Consider the following 25,869-nt stretch of genomic DNA (forward strand, 5'->3'; position numbering starts at 1 on the left):
ATGCTGTGCTTCCCAATCGACACAATGTATAGCAGGTTCAGTCTTAATGGAGAATGTGCACCACCACTGGTGCAGGAAGCGCAATTTTACTATCACATATAGGGAACAAAGAAGTCATCTTTCTTTAGCTAGCTTAGCTTTTTCCTTTCCTAAATATTCTTCTGGATCTGATGCCAGTCCTCCCCACCTCACTCTTTACTAAGACGAGTAAAATATCAGCCGTCACTTTCGTAGCGTCGAACGTGCAATTCCCGGCGGTGACAGCATCGATGCCATAATTAGTTCTTGGTTAATTAGCCACACAAAAATGGAGAGTGAATGCCTAAATTATCAATTTCTTTAACTTGTTCTTATTCTTATTACTTGTTTCAAATTTATTCTCATTCTATCATCTCGTTATAGCTTAAAATTGCTAGATTTTGCTTAAGCTACTCGTCAAGGATGAATTTCTTTAAAACTATTTTTTAGAGAGATGATTTTAAGTCATTAGCAATCTTCATTTGTCTCAATTTTTAGCCAGCAAAATAAAGTTGAAAGTGTGAGAAAACGTACAACTATTGATAATACAAATAACTATATTATAACCGCTTATTTTTTTAATAATTTTATTATCTAGTGATGTCACGTTGGATTTCTCGTCCAAGGTGGCATTCAAGTGACAAAGAAGATAAGAGATAATAGAGTGAGAATAAGTTTAGAAAATATGGTAGAACAATAATAAGTTTGTAATACGCATTTTAGGCATTGACTCCAAAATAGATATCGTTGACCTAGGATTGGGAATGAGGGGTTCTAATAATCGGATTGGATCAACTAGTCAATTAGATGAGGTGGGAGTTAGAAAATCAGTCTTTTATGTGAAAAAATCAATTATAAAAAGACTAGTCCATTTCATATAAGAATTGTAGTTAAATCAATGAATTAGTTGAACTAGACTAGTTGAATCAACCAATTTTTTTTTTTTACTTTTATCTTTCAGTTTTCATTTTATTTTTAAATATTAAAATATAATAATAATGTGAGATATTTAAAAAGAGTTTGTGAACCTACTATTTGAATACCATTTATTATTTTTTAATATATGAATAATTTTCTGCTTAATTTTTAATTTGTAATTTAAATATTTAACCATCAGTTTAATTTTATTTGCATCATATATTATTGCATAATTGTTTTTAACAATAGCATAATTAATGTTACTTAATACACTTCTAAAATCTACTAAGGCTCATGTGAAAAATTTTATTTTAAAATTTTTTTATATTATAGTTTTAGTTAATATATTTATTTTATTTTATAAAATTACATCTCAATTTGAACATGATTCAACTCAATTTGACCACTGAACAATAAACCTCTCCCCTTTCGTTGAAATTTAAAATATTGCGAAATTATCATATTAGAATAATACTAGGAATTTATTTGGCTTCAAATTCATTTAAGTATTAATATTTTATTGATTTGAATTGATATCTAACGTTTAGAATTTAATTTTTACATTTAATACATCAATTACATTCATGATACTTAATCGTGACAATTTTACTAATATTTATTTATTAATATATTGTATATTTACATAAAGTGCAATACATTAATATATAATAAATATTATCAAAAATATCATATCTAAATGTCCAAATAAATCAAACTTGGCCTATGATAGTGAGATGTGAGCGGCCATCTTAACAGGTAACGTGTCGAGTTGGTCATTTGACATTTTTAATTAAATTCAAAATAGATACATATTATTTTAATTATTTTAATATAAGATATTATTTTATAATATTTTAATAGATAGATATTATAAAATAAAATAATAATATTGTCTCTAACGAACCATAACAAAAGTTTTCTCAATTGTTTAAGAGTGGCCAATATATTAAGTCTCTCTAAATTATAAAATAAAATATTTTGCTTGATGCACCAAAATGTTTCAAGGACTCCATTTCAGCATTTTTAAAACGTTTGTGTTTTCAAAATGACAAAATAGATAAAAAAATATTTTTGTTATATTTCTATAATTTCAAAATCATTTCATAATATTGGAAAAATATAAGAAAAACGTTTTCAAATTAGAAATGCGTTTTTGTCTGCAAAGAAGTTAGAGATGTAATTTTTTCAGTCTCCATTTCAAAATTTTACTTTTTTCAAAATTTATTTTTAAAATTTATTTGAATGTATTATAAAATTTATGTTTATTTTTACGCAAAAAAAAAAATTATATAGAGATTCTGCAATCACATACTGCATGGAAGTGAGAAGACTTGGGCTGAGACTGGAAGGAGCAATATCGGAGAGCCTGGGCCTACAAAAAGCACACATTGAAACTGTTCTGGGCGAGCAAGGCCAACACATGGCTGTGAATTTCTACCCACCATGTCCACAGCCCGAGCTCACCTATGGCTTGCCCGCCCACACAGACCCAAACACCCTCACCATTCTTCTTCAAGACCTCCATGTCTCTGGCCTCCAAGTGCTCCACAATGAGAAGTGGCACACCGTCAAGCCCCTCCCTAATGCCTTCGTTGTGAACATTGGCGATCAATTGCAGGTATGGCGTCTATATGCATCATGCACGACCGACAAGTTTATGTAATATGCACTTAAAATCTTAAGGAACTGGTTTTGAACCGATTGCAGGCACTGAGTAATGGGAGGTACAGAAGTGTGTGGCACAGGGCCACCGTGAATGCCGGGAAGTCGAGGATATCGGTGGCCTCTTTCCTTTGCCCTGCCGACGACGCCTTGATTAGCCCCCCGGAAAAGCTCATCGGAGATGGAACCGGCGTCGTCTACCGGGATTTTACATACCCCGAGTATTACAACAAGTTCTGGAGCAGGAATCTGGACCAAGAGCATTGCTTGGAACTGTTCAAGAACTAATGGCTATGGAAATTAATTAAGGTATTTTTTTAACAGCGTTTAATCTGTGTAGTGTTTAAGTTGTATAATAGCGTTAAAACTAGGTAGCGTTTAAGCTGATAATGTATTTGGATAAATGTATTTTTAAGCTATAAGTGTAACATTATGTATTTGGTTGGTAAAAGCTGATAAACTGTTAGAACTTGACAAAAAGACTAAAATGGACATGACATTGAATAATACAAATAAAATTAAAAAAATATATATATTTTTAAAAAAATTGTAATTGATGTCCAATTGCTAAAATACTTACAATTACATGTTAATAAATTATAAAATAATTTTAAAAATATATAATTTTTTTTATTTTATGTATAAATTTAAATTTAATTCATAAAAATATTCAATATATATGTTGAAATATTATATAAAATTATTTATTTTTAAATTTTATCAATACATATCAAGAATTTGTCATTTAAATAAATATTAATACTTAAATTTTATTTATTTTGAACTGTTAGAAATTCGATATAAAACACCAAAATTACAAAATTATACATGACACAATAATTGATAATTAATGAAATAAATTTGATAATTACAAAATTCAAAATTAGATAAGACACAATATTTGAATTGAAGTTCAATTATCTCATAGATACACACAAAAGCGTTAAGAGAACAAAAATACAAATTAACATACAATTATCGTGATTCTCCAATATCTAGGGCTATGGCATCTCGCATTGCCATACAATAAATATCACTCCGATCCACTTCACCATTCATTTGACTATCAGATGGTGTCAAGATTGAGCATCAGAAATATAATTTTCATTTTCAGCTGTAGTGAATGCAACATCATGTACCCCTTTCTTTATAATATAGTTATGAATGGCCATTGTATCTAAAATAATGTCTCATTGGGTATCAAAATTGTATGCAGGCATATCTCTCAAAACCCTAAATCTCTTCTTTCGTACTCCAAAAGTCCGCTCAACAATCATTCTGCATGAATAATGTAAGTAATTGAATGACTCTTTATGCCCTCTTGGTGCACCAATCGTGTTGTTCTTGCACGTCGGAAATCTTCAAGATGATATCTTATATTCTCACTTTTGTATGGCCCCATGTATCCAATCGTATGAGAGTATCTTGCATTTACTAGATAATATTTCCCTCCTGTTCGGTGGGGAAAATTCAAGTCGGACTTACGAATTGCTTCACCAAATATTATGGCATCATGAGTTGATCTCTCCCACCCTGCCCATGCAAATGTAAAATACATGTTGAAATCTACAATTGCAAGGATATTTTGGTTTGGATATCCTTTGCGTCCTATATATGGTACTTCCTCACCTTGTGGTAACTGAGCCTTTACATGAGTACCATCAATAACTCCAATACAATCCTACAATGAAAAGGTAAGATATTCGAATTATGTTTCAACGATTAACTTAAGAATAATCACAAGTTAATAGAATGTATTAATAAATACCTTAAAGAATGGAAAATACTTGGGATTATTCAGGTTGTGGTGTCCTTTCCCATCGTTGTAATTAGGATGTGGTTTAATAATATCACTAGCCAACTTACTAACAGCAACCAAAACTCTGTGAAATTGCCAGTAATTGTCTCACCAGAATGATTGAATATTTCTAGTATCAACCGATTCCCAACTCCTTACCCACAAATCATAAAAAATATTCGAACTGATTCAGGCATAGACATTCCTCGTGTAGGGGTGGAACCATATCTTTCAGTTAAATCACGACATAAATCCAAAAAAATTGATTTTGTCATACGAAAATCTTAGTAACATCGAGTTTCATTACCGTTTAGTATTTCATGCATGAGTGTATGACCTGTTCGTTGAGATGTACGGCTGATGAGGTGTTAATGTTTCCTAAATCTTAATGAATTATATCCCCATTTTAGTTTTATATTTATGCTTAAAATAAATAATTATTCGTATTATATATTATTTTCAGGATGAAGCAAGGAAGTTGGCTTCTATAATTAATTATGGGCATAAATCGAAGACGTTGGATGACCCATTATTGCTGCTCGAACTCAAGGGCCAATTATGGAGTCTAGAGGACGTTTCAAGTGCACTTGGGTCAACTATTAAATGGAGTCCAACTAAAAGCCCAAGACCAACCAAAGGCCCAACAAAGTCCAACTTGTAGAAGACTTTTCTTTGTTTTGTATTTTTATGAGTGTTTTACCACCTAAAGTCTTTTGTATTTTATATCTTTCCACTAGTTAAAGTCTTTTGTATTTTTTTGTAAATGCCCCATTAACTTAGTAATGATTATGTTTTGTGATAATGGGGTAATTTTATTTGTGTGGTTCTTATTGCATCTTGTGGGCTATAACACCATAATGAAATCTATTGAAGTTGAGTTCTTTGAAAACATATTCACTTTCAAGAAAGAGAGAGACACAATGATGGTGGTTTCAAGAGGAAGTATGAAGTGAGCTCTTCTAAAGATCAAGTTGGTTAGGAAACTGAGGTCAAAACTGGAAGAAGCAAAAGAACCAAGAAAACTACTTCATTTGGACCAGATTTTCTAACTTACATGGTAGAAGATGAGTTTCAAACTTTTAATGAGGCTATGGCGTCTTCTGATGCTCCATATTTGAAGGAAGCCATCAATAGTGAAATGAAGTCCATTATGCAAAATCATACATGAGTATTGGTCAACTTACCTCCTGGAAGTAAGCCAATTGGGTGCAAATGGATATTTAAAAGAAAATTAAAGGTTGATGGTACTATTGATAAATACAAAACGCGTCTAGTAGCTAAAGGCTAATATCAAAAAGTAGGGAAAGACTTCTTTGATACCTATTCTCTAGTGACGAGAATCATGTCTATAAGATTGTTGATTGCAATTGCAGCGTTACATAATTTGAAAATTCACCAAATGGATGTGAATATTGCATTATTGAATGGAGATTTAGAGGAAAAAGTTTATATGGAACAACCTGAAGGGTTTATTATAAAGGGACATGAAAATAAAATGTGTAAACTTATAAAGTCTCTTTATGGGTTAAAACAAACACCAAATCAATGGCATGCGGAATTTGATCATACTATCCGAGCAAATGGGTTTAAGATAAATGAGTGATAAATGTATTTATTTTAAAATCATAAATCACGAGTTTATCATTGTGTGCTTGTATGTGAATGATATGCTGATAATGAGCATTGATAGAAGTGTCATAGAATCCACGAAGAAGATGTTGAATTCCAACTTTGATATAAAAAACTTTGGTCTTGTTGATGTTATTCTTCGAATTTGGATAAGAAAGAATTCCGAAAGGTATGTACTTTCTCAGTTACATTATATTGAGAAAGTGTTGAGCAAATTTGGTCATTATGAGAATAAGCTAGCAATTACTCCATTTAATCTAAACTCTAAATTAAAGAAGAATAATGGTGAAGGTGTATCTTCTCTAGAATATGCCTCTAGAATAGCCATTAGAAGTTTGATATACATAATGAATTGTATAAGACCTGATATTGCCTACTCAGTAGGTAGGTTAGCGAGATACACAAGCAATCCTAAACGTGAAAATTGGGATGCCCTTGTCAGGGTACTTAGGTATTTGAAATACACATTTGATTATGGATTGCGCTACACGAGATATCTACCTATACTGGAAGGATTTAGTGATGCTAATTGGATTATAGATAACTTAGAGACTAAATCAATTAGTGGGTACGTATGTATTTACCTCAGGTGGTGCTGCTATGTTGTGGAAGTTTTCAAAACAAACGTGCATAACACGGTCTACTATGGAGTCAGAATTTACCACTTTGGATAAAGCAGGTAAAGAAACAGAATGACTTCGAAATTTCTTAGGAGACATTCCGTTGTGGCCAAAGCCTATAAACACCATATGTATTTATTGTGACAACTTAGATACTTCAATGCGAACTAAAAATAGTGTTTACGATGGGTAGTTAAGACATATAAGGCGCAGACACAATTCAATAAGGTAGTTATTTACTAATGGAATAATTTTCATTGACTATATGAAGTTTAAGGAAAATTTGTTCGATCCTTTGACCAAATGAGTGACAAGGAAACAAGTCACTTATACGTCTAAGGGAATGGGGTTAAAGCCTGTGAAATGAATTTTTCGGTGGTAACCTAACCTAGTTGATTGGAGATCCTAAGATTTGGAAACTGGCTAGAATAATTCATTGTCTACACATTAAGGAACTCATAGTTTCTTCTTTAGTTCTCGGTAGAAAAAAGTGTGTGATTTGTCGGTGATACATGTAATATTGATATCTTGTTAAAAAATGAGTAGTGACAGAGTACTCTTAATCAATGATTACCTATGTGAAAGTAGAAATATGTTGCTTTTATGAGAATTGTTCAAAGGGCATGGGTTCTCTAGAGCTCTCATGAATTCAGGATGTCGTCTAGAACCAAAATGGACACAATTGTATAGAACTTATTGGTATAAGACGAATTGTGTGTGATATCTGTTATCTCGATTTATCACAAGAATGATAGTTCAAAAGTTGACTTCACTATTTCTTTGGTAAGTTCGATGGGCATTCACTAAAAAGGGTTTAAGTCCAAAATACACCTTACTTGATGTGTAATTTGCCTGTTTGCTCTTTGTGGCATCATGTTAGTTTCGTTTGATTTAGTATACTTACACACTCATGTGGGGAACTCTTGTGCATTTACGTGAAGTAAGTGTAAGAGTGTGTGTGTGTGTGTTTATGAAAGAGTTGTCCCACATCGGTGGGATATAGGGAGTTCTAAGGGCATTTAAACCCTTACCTCCAACTTGGGGTTAGGCCCCAAGGGGCACCTAGATTTTGCATGCAGGTGAGCCCTCAGCCCCTTGGGTACGGCTACCATCGTCGTTCGTTTGGTCTGTCAAGCGGGTTAGGTCGATACAGATGTCTATATATATATTTTTGGATAAACTTTATTTATTATTTTTATTTTTTTTCTGGGTATTGAATAGGATGCACATTTATGCCACCGACATTTCAGGAGCTTCAATTGTCGAAGTTAATGGCGGCTTTCATTACCAACATGAATGTTGTGGCAGTTTGGCATCATGGGGTCGACTATAAAAGGCTGGGGATTCTTACTGTTTTGGCATCGAATTTTTTGTGTTTGAGTTTTTGTCAAGAAGAGCTGGTGCCTGAGAGAGTTTTTGCTAGATCCGGTTATTCGTGGTCATCGTACGTTAGAGCCAAATGTTGTATTCTATGTCGATAATTGTCGGAGCTTGAGTGTGATCGGAGCAAGGCACTGATTAGTGGTTAATTTTATAAAAATTTTGTTATAATTATACCATTCTTTTGATCTTAAAAATATTTAAATTAGATATTAATATATATTTTATGGTTATATGCAAGTTTAAATTGAAAAATGAATGAAATGAAATTTTAAAGTAAAATTTAATAATAATAATAATAATATATAAAATTATATATAATACATATACATCATTATATGCATGCATGTAATATATATAATATAATATAATATATATATATATGTGCCATGTGTAATACATATATATAATATATAATTTATTAATAACATTAAATTATTTTTATTTTTTTAAGCATGAAGAATTCAAGCCCATGAAGACTTAAAGCCCATGAAGACTTAAAGTCCATGAAGAATTCAAGTCCATGAAGAAATCAAACCCATGGAGAAATCAAGCCCATGAAGAATTCAAGTCCATGAAAAAATCAAGCACATGAAAAATTAAAGTCCATGAAGAATTCAAGCCCATGAAGAATTAAGGCCCAATTTGAGCAACCCATGGAAGATATTATTTGGAGAAAGCCCAAGGATTATTTTTAATCCTAATGAAGATTAAAAACCAATTTATAGAAATCTATTTTTATTTTTTATGTGAGAGCTTTATTAGGTATGTTTTATAGCTAAAATCCATTTAACTATTAGATGGATATTATAGCTAAAATCCATTTAACTTTATGAATGCTTTATTAGGTATGTATTTTAGCTAAAATCCATTTAATATTAGGTGTGTATTATAGCTAAAATCCATTTAACTTTAAGTGTGTGAGTGCCCATTAGATATAATTATGTCTAGTTGAATAATTGAAATTGTGTGGTTTGTATTGCATCTTGTGGCCTATAAATAGATCACTTGATTGCATTTGTAAGTGTGATTATTATTCTTGAATCAAAGTTTAGTTATTTCCTTATAATTCTCTCTTTGAGAATTGTTCTTGTTCTTTCCTCTTTTCTTTAGTATTCTCTCTTGTGATCTTACTTCCTTCCTTTCTTCTTTTAAATTCTTATGTCATTTATTATTACTTTATTATTCACCGCCTAAATGGCCGGTTAATTTGTGCCTTTAAATTTCTGCAATTTTAATTCTTGTCATTTAATTGTTCACCGCCTAAATGGACGGTTAGTTTCTTGCCTTTAAATTCTTGCAATTTTAATTCTTGTATTTTAATTATCTACCGCCTAAATGGCCGGTTAGTTTCTTCTATTTTAATTCTTGTCATTTAAATTCTGTTATTTAAATTATGTCATTTAAATTGTTGTCAATTAATTTAATAGAGATGAGTAGCTAAATCTAATCTTGGGTTAAGGCAAGGACAGTGTCTAACGCCAATGATTCCCAAAGAAAGCTACGCTTTAAATGAGTAACATTGGTTTAAACTTCAATATGAGTGTGTTTTGATTATTGAAAAATCACTAGGTTTGGATTGGAGCGTAAGCCTAACTTAGAGCTTTCATGCCATGTATGAGAGTTACTAGAACTGGAAACGCTATCATACCCAAATCCGGATGATTAATTTAGTTGTTTTGTATATTAATTGTAATTGGATTTATGGTAGTTGCTTAAATTAGAATCCCGCATATCATGTATGGGGATTGCTTAACCTAGAACTATCATCATCTCTAATTGTATTTAATAACAAATCCTCATATCTGAAATTAAATTAATGTTGCTAATCTTTTATGCTAAAATTTGGGAATCAACGGGTTGGCACTGAAATTGTCTTAACTCAAGTACTATCCAATTTTATATTCTCACTTAAAGTATTTATTTCAATTACTGCCTTAATTTATTTCCTAGTATCTGTTGTTTAAAAAATCATAAAAACCTTGTTGCCAATTTATCCAAATGCGTGTGTGCTTGTGTGACATTCTTTTTTATTTTGCCATAAATAAATCTCTCAGTGGACGACCTGGACTCATTCAGAAAATATAAATTTAAATTTGGACTACAACTGCACTCGTACACTGACGAGTATAAACCTCTCACCTAAACAAAGAAAAAAATATAAAATTTTTATTGTGTTTTGTTTTGTGTTTTAATTGCAGGGTGGGAGTGCAGCCAGGCACCATTGTCTTTAGAACAGTGCTTTCAGCGTGCCTCGATATCTGAGCTTTCCGGTTGCTGTCTCCCTCGTCGGTTTCTAAGTTTACTATTATTTTTTGGTTGTCAAGATCTATGCTATTTTTATTGCTATTGTTGTATTTATTCGTGGCTGTCAGTTTGTTGGGTCAGTTAAATATTTAATAATCATGGTTGTTGTTGCCATAATAAAGTCATATACGTACTCAGATTTCTATGGCTGTTCTAACATCAAATACTGACAAACCCAAAAGAAGATCCAAAAAAATAGCCAATTGAATGATAAAAGGGGTGTTCATCTTTGGATCTCCCAAAGTCCTCAAAAGGCAGTTTGTGGGTCAACAATAGTTATCTTCAAGAGGATTAAATCCTTCGGAAAGGTGGCTAACCTCCAACCTTAGTCCACCCGCAAATTCGATAAGATAAGGTTCCGGACGCCATTTGGTGGACTGGCCGTCCAATAAAAAATATATAAGATTTTCAAGTTCTTATCATCACAATCAGCAATCCATCCTTTTTAACTTTTCTTTAGATTTTGTATCAGTTCTCTCTTTTGTATTTCATGTTTCAAATAGATAATAACTCTATCTATCAATCGATGTAAATTCACTAAAAGGTAAAATCAATGTTTTTAGCGTGGGAGATTGAATGGGCTAAAGTGCCCCCCTAAGGCCTAAGGCCTAAGCCCGTGCGCACACAATCTGTCCTTAGCAAGATCATGTCGATTGCGCTATCACCAACAAAAAATTGACTCAAAATGTATCACTTAATAGCACTACAAAAATATATAGATATATTTTTTTAGAGACAAAAAATTCTCTCTAAACATGTAAAATTCCATCTCTAAAAGTTTAGAGATGGAAAATAAAAAAAAAAATTATATCTCTAATTTAGTTGTGTAATCGATCTCAACATCAATCAACTTTTACATTTAAAGATAAAAAAATTTCTATCTCTATTATGGAAAAAAATTCGTCTCTAAATTAAGGTGTGAAATAAAAAAAAAATTTAGAGACAAAATTGAAAAATTCTATCTATGGAAAGAAACTTTTAGAGATTGAAAATTTTCATCTCTAATTTCCAAAAAGTTCAGAGACAAAAATTTTCTGTCTGTAAAAATTTTTTTGGTTAATTTTATCATTAGTCTCAAAATCCACCTCTATTAAAGACTAAAATGAATTCAGTCTCTAAATTTTATTTTTAAAAATATTTTTTTTACAGTATAAAAAAAAATAATTATCATTACGAATATCACTTAAAGATTAGATTTTTTAAACACAAGTTACGTAAAACTTTTATCGATGCTAAATCAAACAATAGGGATTTTCTTGTACTATCCCCTTTTGGGTAGATCAAGACAAATTAGATATATTTTGTTAGCCCATAAGAAAATCAAGAAAGTGGTGGTTCCAAAGGCAACAAACAAAACAACAAAAACATGCTCTACTTTTTATATGCTCTCTTGTTCTAAGCCATCCCATTTCTAACTTTGCCATGGAAGGAGTGATTTCACTTCTTTCTTGTTGATAGCATTTCACTTCTTCTTTCTATGCTCTCATGTTTTGTTAGTTAAATTTTAATTATTTAACTCAAACACTTATATGAATTTTTGAGTTTTTATCCTAAACATCTTTGAATTTTTATTTTTTACTAAATCAATTTTGGTCTTCCTAAGAAAGTTCATGGATTGATTAAGTGAAAAATAAGGCTGTATTCTCTTTATTTTTTAATTTTTAGTTTTAAATTCATTTTTAGTTTTCTGTTTCGGTAGTCTATTTTTAGAAAATTAAAAACGCATTCTCTTTGTCATTTTAAAAAATTATTTCTCAAAATAGAAAATTAGAAATCTCGTTCTCTTTGAAATTTTGAAAATAATTTTTTAATGATATTTTATTCAATAAATTTGATTATTTAGTAAATTAAAAATACTTAATGTTAATATATTATTAAAAAAATATATACATTTTAAAGTTGATGAATTTTATAATATTTTTTTCCATTACAATAATAAAATATGAATGAATAAATAAATAAATAAATAAATATATTTTGAGTTTAGAGTTTATTTTGGATAAAAATATTCAAAAAATAACTTTTTATTATTTTGAGTTTTCTTTACAATTTTTTTATTTTTAAAAATATATTTTAAAAAACAATAAAGAGAACGTATTTTCATTATTTTAGAAAATCAAAAATTAAAAACGATTTAAAAATAGTAAAGAGAATGCAGTCTAAGATTTTAAAATATATTTCGTCTAAAAATTTGAAGTTCAAGAAATATATGGTCAATTTACTTAATGTCATTAATAAAATTTAAATGATATCCTAATCTAATAACTAAAATTTAAGAGATATATAATAAATTAATTGTGGGGCTGGTGGATTTAGAAACCATCAGCTTGGTGTTCTTATTGGGTGACATCAAAGCTTCAAAATCATCTTCTTCTTCTTCTTTTTTTTTTTTTTTCTTTTTCTTTTTTGAAAGAGGCATGCAACTTGAAATCCAAGCTGTCCACATGTTTGCACAAATTAGGGTCAAGTCTTCACGAGTCAAGTCAACCCTGTCTTCGTCCCTCTGTGTGTGTAATTTAATTATGAATTTAGAATAATTGGAAAGGTATATATATATATATATTATTGTTGTTGCTAATTTAAAATTTGTAACACATTGATTGGACTTAGGTGATATAAATTTTGGGTTATTATGTTGTGCTCTATATTAGTGTGGTAAAACTACTTGTAATCAACACAAAAAATCAATATAATTTGGGTAAAAAGAAATTTAATTTTAAAAAATTATTATTTTTCCAGCATGTGATCAAAATCAAGGAGTGGAGGAGGTGAAATATCCAATTTATTTTTGGTTGCTTGTAATCTTAGAATTTAGGAAAATAAGGAATGTAGTAGATATTTTATTCGATCTCTATTTATTTGTGTTTTTTGTCGTTAAATTTTTTTTAATTTAAAAAAATATATTTTTATGTCCATTAATAATAATTAAGCATAGTGTCTATATCAAATATTCCAAACAAATCATAGGCGTGTATAATGCAAGAGCAAGAGCATTTTCACAATGAAAATGACATTCCCATAATTGACCTATAATTTGGAGTTAATATAACAACAAAAATTGAGTTTAGTTTTTAATGTTAAAAGGTTATATGGTACCTCACGGGCAATATATATCATTAATTGATTGGGGGGGCATATCTAGTTGACCAGTTGACCATATTGTCACAAATTCACACCAAAAGACACGTTAATTAATAAGAAGACAAATACATAGATACATGAAAATGATGTTAGATGAGTGTAGCCACATGATATATTGTACAGCTGATCCCTCCCCATCCTAAAATTGGTGGAAATTGTAACCAATAGCCCCCACAGGCATAGTATGTGAAGTATGTGAAGTTTTACACGGAATATTTGAGATTAAATTCTTATAGTGGTATTTGTTTTTATATGGAGGTATAAATTGAATGTCCTATTTTATGTGTGTATAAATTGTGATCGCATCAGGGTTTATCTGACAGATGAATCAGAAGGAAAGATTGCCTGTTTCCAAGAATAGTCTGACAAAACTCGAAACTTGAGTTATTAAAAATAAATATATATATCAATAAGTCTATACCCTCTTAGGATCTAATTCTGCCGTTATTTATTCCGATGATGGAGGCAATTAACATTGCTTGACACATGCACCAATTTGAACGTTTCAAAGTCAATAATGTCGTGATGTTCGGTTCCCATTGGAAAAGGTTTCGGAGTCAAATTCTCCTAAGGTTAAAGAGTTGTTATTAGGTCTAATTTAAATTAATTAGTAACATAAGCAAAAGATGAGTTACAATCACACCAAAATGTCCTATTTTTTTTTAATTATGTTGTCACTCAAATATAATAATAAATTTATTTATTGAAAATATCACCGTCAGCTCACTTAGAATTTGCAAAAAAAAGGATGATCAAAGAGCACATGACAATAACACTCCAATGCTTAAGTCTAATGCTTAAATTTACCGAAGACTAGTAATATTGAAATAAGCATCAAAGACATAAATTTTTTTCAAATGAAAATTCATTTATTTATAAAGAATCGTGATATTCGTGAAAAGTAATTTTGGTATTCTGATATCAAGTAGGAATACCAAGAATACCTATCATTTATAAAATTTTCAAATATCAGAGTTATCATATTCATTGTCCGTTTGAGGCTTTCTTAAAACAGGGGTTTATATGTAGATTTTTGAGAGAAATTTCAATCTCCTAAAACTAGTTACAGTTTCCTAGAAACTGGAATCTTTCCAAGACCACTTACAATTTTTGGAAGACAGTTTCTTAGAGCAAGTTTGTGTCTCCGAAAGATAAAAAATTGTTTCGGTTTATATGTAGATTTTTTACTTTAGTGAACTTTTACCCATAACACATCAAATTATAATACCAAATGGCGTATTATCAAAAGACTCTCAAGATGTTTAGTTAATATCTTCATCACACACGCCTTAAACAAATGAATGATTGTCGTTAGATATTAGTTTTATTCTATCTTTTTTCTTTTGTTGGGTAAAAGAATTTTACATTTTTATTATTAGTTTTATTTTACTTAATCAATATAAAAGCTACACTTATATACCTATTGATGAAAAAGCAAGAAAGAGAAGCACTCACTTGTGATTTAACCAAAGAATATAGATTTTCTTAATATGAAGTCCCAATTCATTATATTTATGAATTTTGAGTGTCAATTTCACTTATCACATATAATAATTATAAATTATATGTATCAAATAAATATTTAAAAATTTTCTCACATTCTCTAACTTAAAAAAAATTAAATTTTAATAATTAAAAAAATTATTATAATAACTTATTATCAAGTCATTAAGATAGGGTTAACTTGACAGAACCAAAATCCTAAACCAGATAACTTATTTATAAGAAGCTAGTGGCTCGCGGAGATCATCACATAAGTGAAGATCTTATCTTGCTGGGGTGCACGTAGATTCTTCGTATTCTTGGCCATGGATGTGAAGCTGATCTCCACCGGAATACAATATTCGAGCCTGCCGGAGAGCTATAAGCGGCCGGAATCAGAAAGGCCTAAGCTGTCTGAGGTGGAGGACTGCGAAAACGTCCCCATAATTGACCTGGATTGTGAAAACAGAAGCCTTGTCGTCCAGCAAATCGGAGAAGCTTGCCGGGACTATGGATTTTTCCAGGTGTTTAATGAATTAACTAATTCATCCTCGCTGCTTATTTATGCGTACAAATCTCTGGTCAGCTAATTAATTATTAGCTAAATATATATGTATCCATTTCAAGATCAAAATCAAGGGAAGTCTGTAATCTCTGTATTGTATTGTGTTTAATCAGGTGATAAATCATGGAGTGGAAAAGGAAGCGGTGGAGAAGATGGTGGAAGCGGCGAAAGAGTTCTTCAGTTTGCCGGTGGAGGAGAAGATGAAGCTGTACTCCGACGAGCCTTCGAAGAAGGTGAGGCTGTCGACCAGTTTTAACGTGAAGAAGGAGAAGGTTCACAATTGGAGAGACTATCTCAGGCTCCATTGCTTCCCTTTGGACCAGTATCTCCCTCAGTGGCCTTCCAATCCTCCTTCTTTCAGGTAATTGACATCTCTCTCTCCCCCCTCTCTCTCTCTCTTTATACATATGCTGTGCTTCCCAATCGACACAATGTATAGCAGGTTCAGTCTTAATGGAGAATGTGCACCACCACTGGTACAGGAAGGGCAATTTTACTATCACATATAGGGAACAAAGAAGTCATCTTTCTTTAGCTTAGCTTTTTCCTAAATATTCTTCTGGATCTGATGCCAGTCCAACGTGCAATTCCCGGTGGTGACAGCATCGATGCCATAATTAGTTCTTGGTTAATTAGCCACACAAAAATGGAGAGTGAATGCCTAAATTATCAATTTCTTTAACTTGTTCTTATTCTTATTACTCGTTTCAAATTTATTCTCATTCTATCATCTCTTTATAGCTTAAAATTGCTAGATTTTGCTTAAGCTACCAGTCAAGGATGAATTTCTTTAAAACTATTTTTTGGAGAGACGATTTTAAGTTATTAGTGATATTTATTTGTCTCGATTTTTAGCTAGCATAATAAAGTTGGAAGTGAGACGATTTTAAGTTATTAGTGATATTTATTTGTCTCAATTTTTAGCTAGCATAATAAAGTTGGAAGTGTGAGAAAACATAGAACTATTGATAGTACAAATGACTATATTATATCCGCTCATTTTTTCAGTGATTTTATCATCTAGTGACGTCACGTTGGATTTCTCGTCTAACGTGGCATTCAAGTGATGAAGAAGATACGTAGAAGATAATAGAATGAGAATAAGTTTAAAAAATATGATAGAACGAGAATAAATTTGCAACATATGTTTCGGGCATTGACTCCAAAATAGATACCATTGACCTTGGATTGGGAATGAGGGGTTCTAAGAATCGGATTGGAACAACTAGTCAATTAGATGAGGTAGGAGTTAGAAAATCTCCCCACTTTATGTCAAAAAATTAATTATTAAAAGACTAGTCGATTTCATATAAGAATTGTGGTTAAATCAATGAATTGGTTGAACTAGACTAGTTGAACCAACCATTTTTTTTTTTTTTACTTTTATTTTTTACTTTTCATTTTATTTTTAAATATTAAAATATAATAATAATTTGAGATATTTAAAAAGAGTTTGAGAACCTACTATTTGAATACCATTTATTATTTTTTTAATATATGAATAATTTTTTGTTTAATTTTTTTTATAATTTAAATATTTAACCATCAGTTTAATTTTATTTGCATGATATATTATTTCATAATTGTTTTTAACAATACCATAATTAATGTTACTTAATACACTTCTAAAATTTACTAAGGCTTATGTGAAAAATTTTATTTTAAATTTTTTTTATATTATAGTTTTAGTTAATATATATTTTTTTATTTTATAAAATTACATCTCAATTTGAATATGATTCGACTCAATTTGACCACTGAACAATAAACCTCTCCCCTTTCGTTGAAATTTAAAATATTGTAAAATTATCATATAAGAATAATACTAGGAATTTATTTGGCTTCAAATTCATTTAAGTATTAATATTTTATTGATTTGAATTGATATCTAACGTTTAGAATTTAATTTTTACATTTAATACATCAATTACATTCATGACACTTAATCGTGACAATTTTACTAATATTTATTTATTAATATATTGTATATTTACATTAAGTACAATACATTAATATATAATAAATATTATCAAAAATATCATATCTAAATGTCCAAATAAATCAAACTTGGCCTATGATAGTGAGATGTGAGCAGCCATCTTAACAGGTAACGTGTCGAGTTGGTCATTTGACATTTTTAATTAAACTCAAAATAGATACATATTATTTAAATTATTTTAATATAAGATATTATTTTATAATATTTAATAGATACATATTATAAAATAAAATAGTGATATTGTCTATAACGAACCATAACAAAAGTTCTCAATTGTTTAAGAGTGGCCAATATATTAAGTCTCTCTAAATTATAAAATAAAATATTTTGCTTGATGCATGAAAATGTTTCAAGGGCTCCGTTTCAGCATTTTTAAAACGTTTGTGTTTTCAAAATGATAAAATAGATAAAAAAATATTTTTGTTATATTTCTATAATTTCAAAAATGGTTCGAAATCATTTCATAATATTGAAAAAATATAAGAAAAACGTTTTCAAATTAGAAATGCGTTTTTGTCTGCAAAGAAGTTAAAGATAATCAGAGATGTAACTTTTTTAGTCTCCATTTCAAAATTTAATTTATTTTCAAAATTTATTTGAATGTATTATGAAATTTATGTTTATTTTTAGATTTAATAATTATTTTTTATATTTTTTTATATTTTAAAATTTATATCCAAAAAGGCCCCTATATTTTTCTTATTTATATGTTTTCTTCACGTTTTCATTTTTTATTTTTTTGAAAAATATCATTTTCTAATTTTCATATCATATCATATCCGTTTTCCGTATTAATTTTAGTTCCACGGAGTTATTTACTTAGGGTGTGTTTGATAGTATGAAAAATGTCACATCCAATAAATTGAATTCTATTTTTAGTGTTTGACACATTACATTTTCTATAAAATTGAATTCCATGGTACAACTATTAAAGTATGTTTTTATCTCTTTTTTTATGAAAAATTCCATCTAGGGATGAGATGATTTTTGTTTTTCATGTAAGTTGAAAAATATTTTCCTTTCCAACTAAATGCTATCTTTGATTACATTACATATAATTTAATTTTAGTTAATTTTGCCTAGAAAATAAAAACTACCCCACCTTCTTGAAAAATGAATTCTATGAAAAGAACCTTTAAATACTTGTACTATACACATTTTTCCATAGAAAAGTTAAGAATATTTTATTATTTTCATAGAAAATATTATAATGACTACATATTTTCTATGGTAAATGTGTGCAATCAAACACACTCTAAGTGTTTAATTTTTACACACAAAAAAAAATTATATAGGGATGCTGCAAGCACATACTGCATGGAAGTGAGAAAATTTGGGCTGAGACTGGAGGAAGCAATATCAGAGAGCCTAGGCTTGCAGAAAGCACACATCGAAACTGTTCTGGGCCAGCAAGGCCAACATATGGCTGTGAATTTCTACCCACCATGTCCACAGCCCGAGCTCACCTATGGCTTACCTGCCCACACAGACCCAAACACCTTCACCATTCTTCTTCAGGACCTCCATGTCTCTGGCCTCCAAGTGCTCCACAATGGCAAATGGTGCACCGTCAAGCCCCTCCCTGATGCCTTCGTCGTGAACATCGGTGACCAATTGCAGGTATGGCGTCTATATGCATCATGCACGACTGACAAGTTTTATGTAATATGCACTTAAAATTTTAAGGAACAGATTTTGAATCGATTGCAGGCACTAAGTAATGGGAGATACAGAAGTGTGTGGCACCGGGCCATCGTGAATGCCGAGAAGCCAAGGATGTCGGTGGCCTCTTTCCTTTGCCCTGCCGACGACGCCTTGATTAGCCCCCTAGAGGAGCTCACTGGAGATGGAATCGGCGTCGTCTATCGAGATTTTACGTACGCCGAGTATTACAAGAAGTTCTGGAGTAGGAATCTGGACCAAGAGCATTGCCTGGAACTGTTCAAGAACTAATGGCTATGGAAATTAGGGCTTTGCTATGTTGCCCATTGTCGGGAAACATAGCATTTGCCCGGCAGTGAGAGGAACGAGGGGCCCTATGTACGTAGGGCCTGCGCCTGCACATGGGCCCCACATGCATGGGGCCCACGCCCCCCTCATGCCCCCCTCATTGCTGGGTAAATGCTATGTTGCCTGGCAGTGGACAACATAGCATTGTCGATGAAAATTAATTAAGGTTTTTTTTTGTTTAAGTTGTGTAATAACGTTAAAGATTGGTAACGTTTAAGCTAATAACGTGTTTGGATAAATGTGTTTTTAAGTTATTAATATAAAGTTATGTGTTTGGTTGGTAAAAGTGTTAGAACTTGACAAAAAGACTAAAATGGACATGGCATTGAATAATGCAAATAAAATTCAAAAAATACAATTTTTTTTTAAAAAAAATTGCAATTGATGTCCAATTGCTAAAATACTTACAATTTCATGTTAATAAATTATAAAATAATTTTAAAAATATAATTTTTTATTTTATGTATAAATTTAAATTTAATTCATAAAAATATTCAATATATATGTTGAAATATTATATAAAATTATTTATTTTTAAATTTTATCCATACATATCAAGTATTTGTCATTTAAATAAATATTAATACTTAAATTTATATTTATTTTGAACGGTTAGAAATTCGATATAAAACACCAAAATTACAAAATTATACATGACATAATAATTGACAATGAAATAAATTTGATAATTACAAAATTCAAATTTAAATAAGACACAATATTTGAATTGAAGTTCAATTATCTCATACATACACACAAAAGCGTTAGTAGACCAAAAATACAAATTAACATACAATTATCGTGATTCTCCAATATCTATGGCTATAGTATCTTGCATTGCTATCTAATAAATATCACTCCAGTCCATTTCATCGTTCATTTGATTATCAGATGGTATCACAGATTGAGCATCAAGAATATAATTTTCATTTTCAGCTGCAGTGAATGCAATATCATGTACTCTTTTCTTTCTAATATAGTTATGGATGGCCATTGTACCTAAAATAATGTCTCATTGGGTATCAAAATTGTATGTAGGCATATCTCCCAAAAACCCTAAATCTCTTCTTTCATACTCCAAAAGTTCGCTCAACAATCATTCTGCATGAAGAATGTAAGTAATTGAATGATTCTTTATGCCCACTTGATGCACGCAATCATGTTGTTCTAGCACGTCGGAAATCTTCAAGATGATATTTTATATTCTAACCTTTGTATGGCTCTATGTATTCAATCGTATGAGAGTATCTTACATCTACTAGATAATATTTCCCTCTTGTTGGGTGGGGAAAATTCAAGTCGGACCTATGAATTGCTTCACCAAATATTTTGGCATCATGAGTTGATCCCTCCCACTCTGCCCATGCAAATATAAAACACATGTTAAATCTACAATTGCAAGGATATTTTGGGTTGGATATCCTTTGCGTCTTATATATGGTACTTCCTCATCTTGTGACAACCAAGCCTTTACATGAGTACTATCAATAACTCCAATACAATCTTGCAATGAAAAGGTAAGATATTCAAATTATGTTTCAACGATTAACTTAAGAATAATCACAAGTTAATAGAATGTATTAATAAATACCTTAAAGAATGGCAAGTATATGGGTTATTCGGGTTGTGGTATTCTTTCCCATCATTGTAATTAGGATGTGGTTTAATAATATCACTAGCCAACTTACTAACAACAACCAAAACTCTGTGAAATTGTCGGCTAATTGTCTCACCAGAATGATTGAACATTTTTTGTATCAATCGATTCCCAACTCCATACCCACAAATCATCAAAAATATTCTGACTGATTCAGGCACAGATATTCCTCGTGTGGTGGTGAAACCATATCTTTCAATTAAATCACGACATAAGTCTAAAAAAAATGATTTTGTCATACGAAAATCTTGGTAACATCGAGTTTCATTACCGTTTAATATTTCATGCATGAGTGTATGACCTGTTCGTTGAGATGTACGAAATGGTTCCTTGAGCATGTATTTGGCATAATAATTTAAAATTGCCCCTACAGTTTGTCTGAATAAGAACATTGATTCTGCATTAACCTGTTTGTTATTTGTTTCATCGTAGTCATTCTCCTGAGCCTCCATTAGTCTATAAAGCATGGAGCTTTATTAATATCAATACTAGCTGATCTTAACAAATCAACTCTATAAAATTTTAAAAATATATCAAATTACATTCAAATATAAAACACCATGAACAAGTTGAAGCAAATCATCCAACACGCACAACAACAAACAATGTTCAACATAGAACACGCTCAACAATAATCTCAATAATACTCAAACATAAATAACTTTAGTTCAAACATATTAAATGAAAAAGTTCATGGTGGAGACTGATGTTTCTCAAACAACTAATGGAAGTAGTCCAACCAAGCAAATTTTGCCTCGTCGGATGGTTGATTTATGAAGACAATCCGATTCGGGGGCTTGGTAAAAATAGTGCAAGCATAATTCCACAACCTACAGCCAACCTAAATGGGGAGACGCTGCAATACCTTCATGCATTTTGGAATGCTTTCTACATCTAGTCTTGTAACGAAGTTCATAGTATTTGTGCTCTTGGAGTATAGCTGCATTAAGTCTTCAATATTTGTTGTCAACATGGCGGCACTCGACATCCTTTCCTTCCTACCCCTTTTAGGGACCGATGATTTCCCTTATTGCTAGCTTGGTTCTAGAAACAAATCGTCACCAGTTGCGGCATCAATGGAGCTTTGATCCCTACCGAATGGCTCTCCAAAATCATTTATATCCTCAGTGTGTTGAATTGCATCATCTTCTTTATCGGTACTCGATAGTTGAGTTGGAGGTTCATATTGACTTGGAGCTCGTGCTTTTTCCCTAGTTGCTGCAATATCAGAGAACAAGCCATCATAGTGAAACCATATGATGGACAAGTTTTTGTTCTTGAATTTTTGAAAGTTGTCATTTTCCTGTAAACCCACAAATGCAAAAAATTGTCATTTATTGTGTCTCAAGTAGTTTATAAGATATAAAAATTTGTCATATAGAAAACACATCAAAATACCTTAATTTTTTGCTTCCACCAAGCATTATCTGCCACAACAGTCTTCTTTGATTCGTTCCACCCCAAACCTGACTCTCCTCGCATCATTTGCTTAAAAAATGTCCATTCCTTCTTCATATAATCCTAGTGGTTTTTCAATTGCTTGTTGTCATAACACCTTCCTGTTATTTCATTAAAAGTCTTGACCAAATTTTTTCACCAATCCTTAATTATAAATGATTCTGGCCTATTTCCCTTTTGAATCTCTTGTTCTACCAACTCTATAAATTGTAGATGTGTGTGGCCATCTCACTTAGCAAAGGGTTGCCCCGTATTGGAAACATAGTTCCATTTCTTTCCTTTATCCATCTACATCATAACCAATATACAATGTGGGAGGCATAGAAATCCAAACATATTGAGAAACATTTGCAGAAACTGAAACATGTAGAAACATTCCAATATAGTATTTGTATCCCTAACCAATGAATAATATGGGAGACATCCAAAAACTAGAATATACCATTATTCACAAAATACATAATATTACACAAACAACAACAATGACATTTTTATATGAGCATTTTTATTACACAAACAATAACAAGCCCAATCCATTTTTTTGACTTGCAAGTAGCAACGAACATTTTTATATGAGCATTTTTATTACACAAACAACAATATTTTTACACAAACAACAACAAACCCAATCCATTTTTTTTTTACTTGCAAGTAGCAATGAGCATTTTTACATCAGCATTTTTATTACACAAACAACAATATTTTTACACAAACAGCAACAAACCCAATCCATTTTTTTTGACTTGCAAGTAGCAATGAACATTTTTATATGAGCATTATATTCCTATTCAGGATTCATTTGGCAAACAGCAACAATAATAGCAATGAAGGCAACAGCAACAAAGGAAACAACAATGAGGGCAACAGCATGTAGAGGGATCAACAATGAAGAGATGAGTAGTGTAGAGAGATATACCCGATCAGTAATGAAAGCAACAACAACGGTAACAACGAAGGCAGATATAGAAGCAGAAGGCGATAGCAGACGCGACCAAAGAGGAGACATCGAGCAACGACAACGATGATGGTGGATCTGGAAACAAGAGGCGGCGATGGCAGCTTGCGGCGCTGGAAGTAGGAGGTGGTGCTGGGCTGCAATGGCGACCGTTGTGGGAGGAGATTCGACGATGGCAGTATGGAGAAGACACAAATGGTGTGGGAGAAGAGAGATTCATTGAAGGAGAAGAGAAGGGTCGGGGGATAAGAAGTGTAAATGTTGAAATTGGAAAAGGGAAAAATCGTCATTTCCTTGGTCAACTCCAGAAGCTCTCACAAGCTTTTTTGCAAAAGCTACTGCCCCAAAGCTTTATTTAAACGCTAATAGAAAAACTTTTAAGCTATGGAGCTTTGAAGCTCTTGCTAAATCCAAACAGTTAATTAAATAAGCTTTTTAGCTTAAACGTTGTACTAATAGCTTATAAGCAGTCAAACCGCATTGCCAAACGAAGCCTAAGGCATGTAAGAATTATCTAATATCTCTCTAGATAATTAGTAATAATATCTGTATCTTACAAAATAATTAAAATAAATATTTTATTAGATATGAAAATATTTATCTGATGAAATAATCAAATTAACCTCACATAGTGGGATAAAGACTAGATATGTTATTGTTGTTGTTTTTGAAATAATCAAATTAAATATCAGATATGATGATGTTAATCTAGTGAGATAATCAAATGATTTAATAAAATAATTGATTACTTTAAAATTCAATTTGATTTAGAAAATATGAATAACTCTTAAAGAGTTTTGATGAAAAATTACTTCTATTATTATAAATAAAGATTTTGTCCCAATCCAATATAGAAAAAAAAATTACAATTATATTTTTACGTTCACCATCAAGGTTGGTGTGAAAGGGGAGAAATAAGATTTCAGGTGTTATATTTTGATTCAAATTAGTTGATTTTATTTAAGTATTAGTATATGTATTTGTATTTCCTTGGTCACTGGCTTGATGACCGACAAGTGGCAATCAGATTGGGCCTCTTTTATTTGTTTTTGTTGATTTGCTTTTGCCATATAATCTTCGCATATATAAAGTAAATGAGAAGATCAAGGGCTATTATTCACGTCTTTCACTGAGAAGAAACCCTAGAGAGAAAATCCTAACCTTTTGTATCATTCTTTCCCGATTGTGTTCTAAGCAATGTGGGAGAAGATTATTGAGAGTGGGATGGCTCGGGATTCTTGAGCATGTACTCTGGTTAATCATCGGTATCGGTATTGTAAGTTCTTTTGATTTCTTTGGTTTTTTCTCTATAATTCCATCTAGTGGATTGACTAGGGGTTGAACACTTTTACTGTGAGTGGGACCTATTTACAGGTCCGAACACATATGTGTTGTTGCCTCTTTGTGTGCGTGAGTTGGTGTTTACGTTTCTATTCTTTGGTTTTTGTTTTTGGTTTTATTTCTTCGATTCCGTGCTGGTGTTTGTCTTGTATTAAGCAAACAAGTGGTATCAGAGAGCTAGTGTTGACTTCAAGATTGAAGGAGATAGAATATCCGATCCAAGAAGGGCCAAGAACCATAAAGGTAAATGGGATCTTCGAAGTTGGAGATCAAAAAATTTGATGGCCCTAGTGGAAGAGGAAACTGAAAAGGACAAACTGGAGACTATATCCTTACAAGAGAAGTAGGATATGCAAGAGCTGGCTTATAGCCTGCTCATTTTAAACCTGTCAGACAACGTACTCAAACAGGTAAATGACGATGATACTGCAACCAATGTATGGTTAAAATTGGAATCTATATATGACTAAATCATTGTCCAACCATTCCACAATGCCCTAACCTTTTGTATCGTTCTTTACTGGTTGTGTTCTGGGATGTGTGAGAGAGATTGAGATGAGTGTTGAGAGTGAGATCGCTTGGGATTATTGAGCATGTACTCTAGTTTATCATCGGTATCGATACTTTTAGTTCTTTCTATTTCTTTGGTTTTTTTTCTCTGTAATCGTTTCTCTATAATCCCCTGTTCTTTGATCTAGTGGATGGACTAGGGGTTAAACACTCATGTTGTGAGTATGACCTATTTATAGATTCAAACACGTATGTGTTGTTGCCTCTTTGTGTGCATGAATTAATGTTTACATTTTTGTTCTTTGATTTTTATTTTTAGTTCTGTTTCTTTGATTCTATTTGGGTGTTTGTCTTGTATTAAGCAAATAGGTTCTACACCGGGTGTTTTTGTGTTTAACTAGTAATCTTTTTTATGGTTT

The 25,869-nt window shown here is 31.3% G+C and overlaps 1 protein-coding gene across 6 annotated transcripts in view; it reads left to right on the top strand.

Annotated features, from left to right (window-relative positions):
- LOC127796640 (protein DOWNY MILDEW RESISTANCE 6-like) overlaps positions 1-25,869 on the top strand; it is a 40,700-nt gene that overhangs the window by 724 nt on the left and 14,107 nt on the right. The window contains exons 2-5 of one of the 6 annotated variants that reach the window (XM_052328893.1): positions 15,375-15,479; positions 15,634-15,881; positions 18,815-19,139; positions 19,230-19,730. In XM_052328893.1, the coding sequence (XP_052184853.1) occupies positions 15,375-15,479; positions 15,634-15,881; positions 18,815-19,139; positions 19,230-19,472 (921 nt within the window). In that variant the 3' untranslated portion in view covers positions 19,473-19,730. Of the gene's footprint in view, positions 1-2,229; positions 2,555-2,643; positions 3,060-3,814; positions 3,903-4,859; positions 5,144-15,211; positions 15,480-15,633; positions 15,882-18,814; positions 19,140-19,229; positions 19,731-25,869 lie in introns of those variants that run through there. The other 5 variants (XR_008022044.1, XM_052328892.1, XM_052328895.1 and 2 more) reach the window with 5 other exon arrangements.

Source organism: Diospyros lotus, chromosome 3, assembly GCF_014633365.1.
Source record: "Diospyros lotus cultivar Yz01 chromosome 3, ASM1463336v1, whole genome shotgun sequence".
Lineage (NCBI taxonomy): Eukaryota > Viridiplantae > Streptophyta > Magnoliopsida > Ericales > Ebenaceae > Diospyros > Diospyros lotus.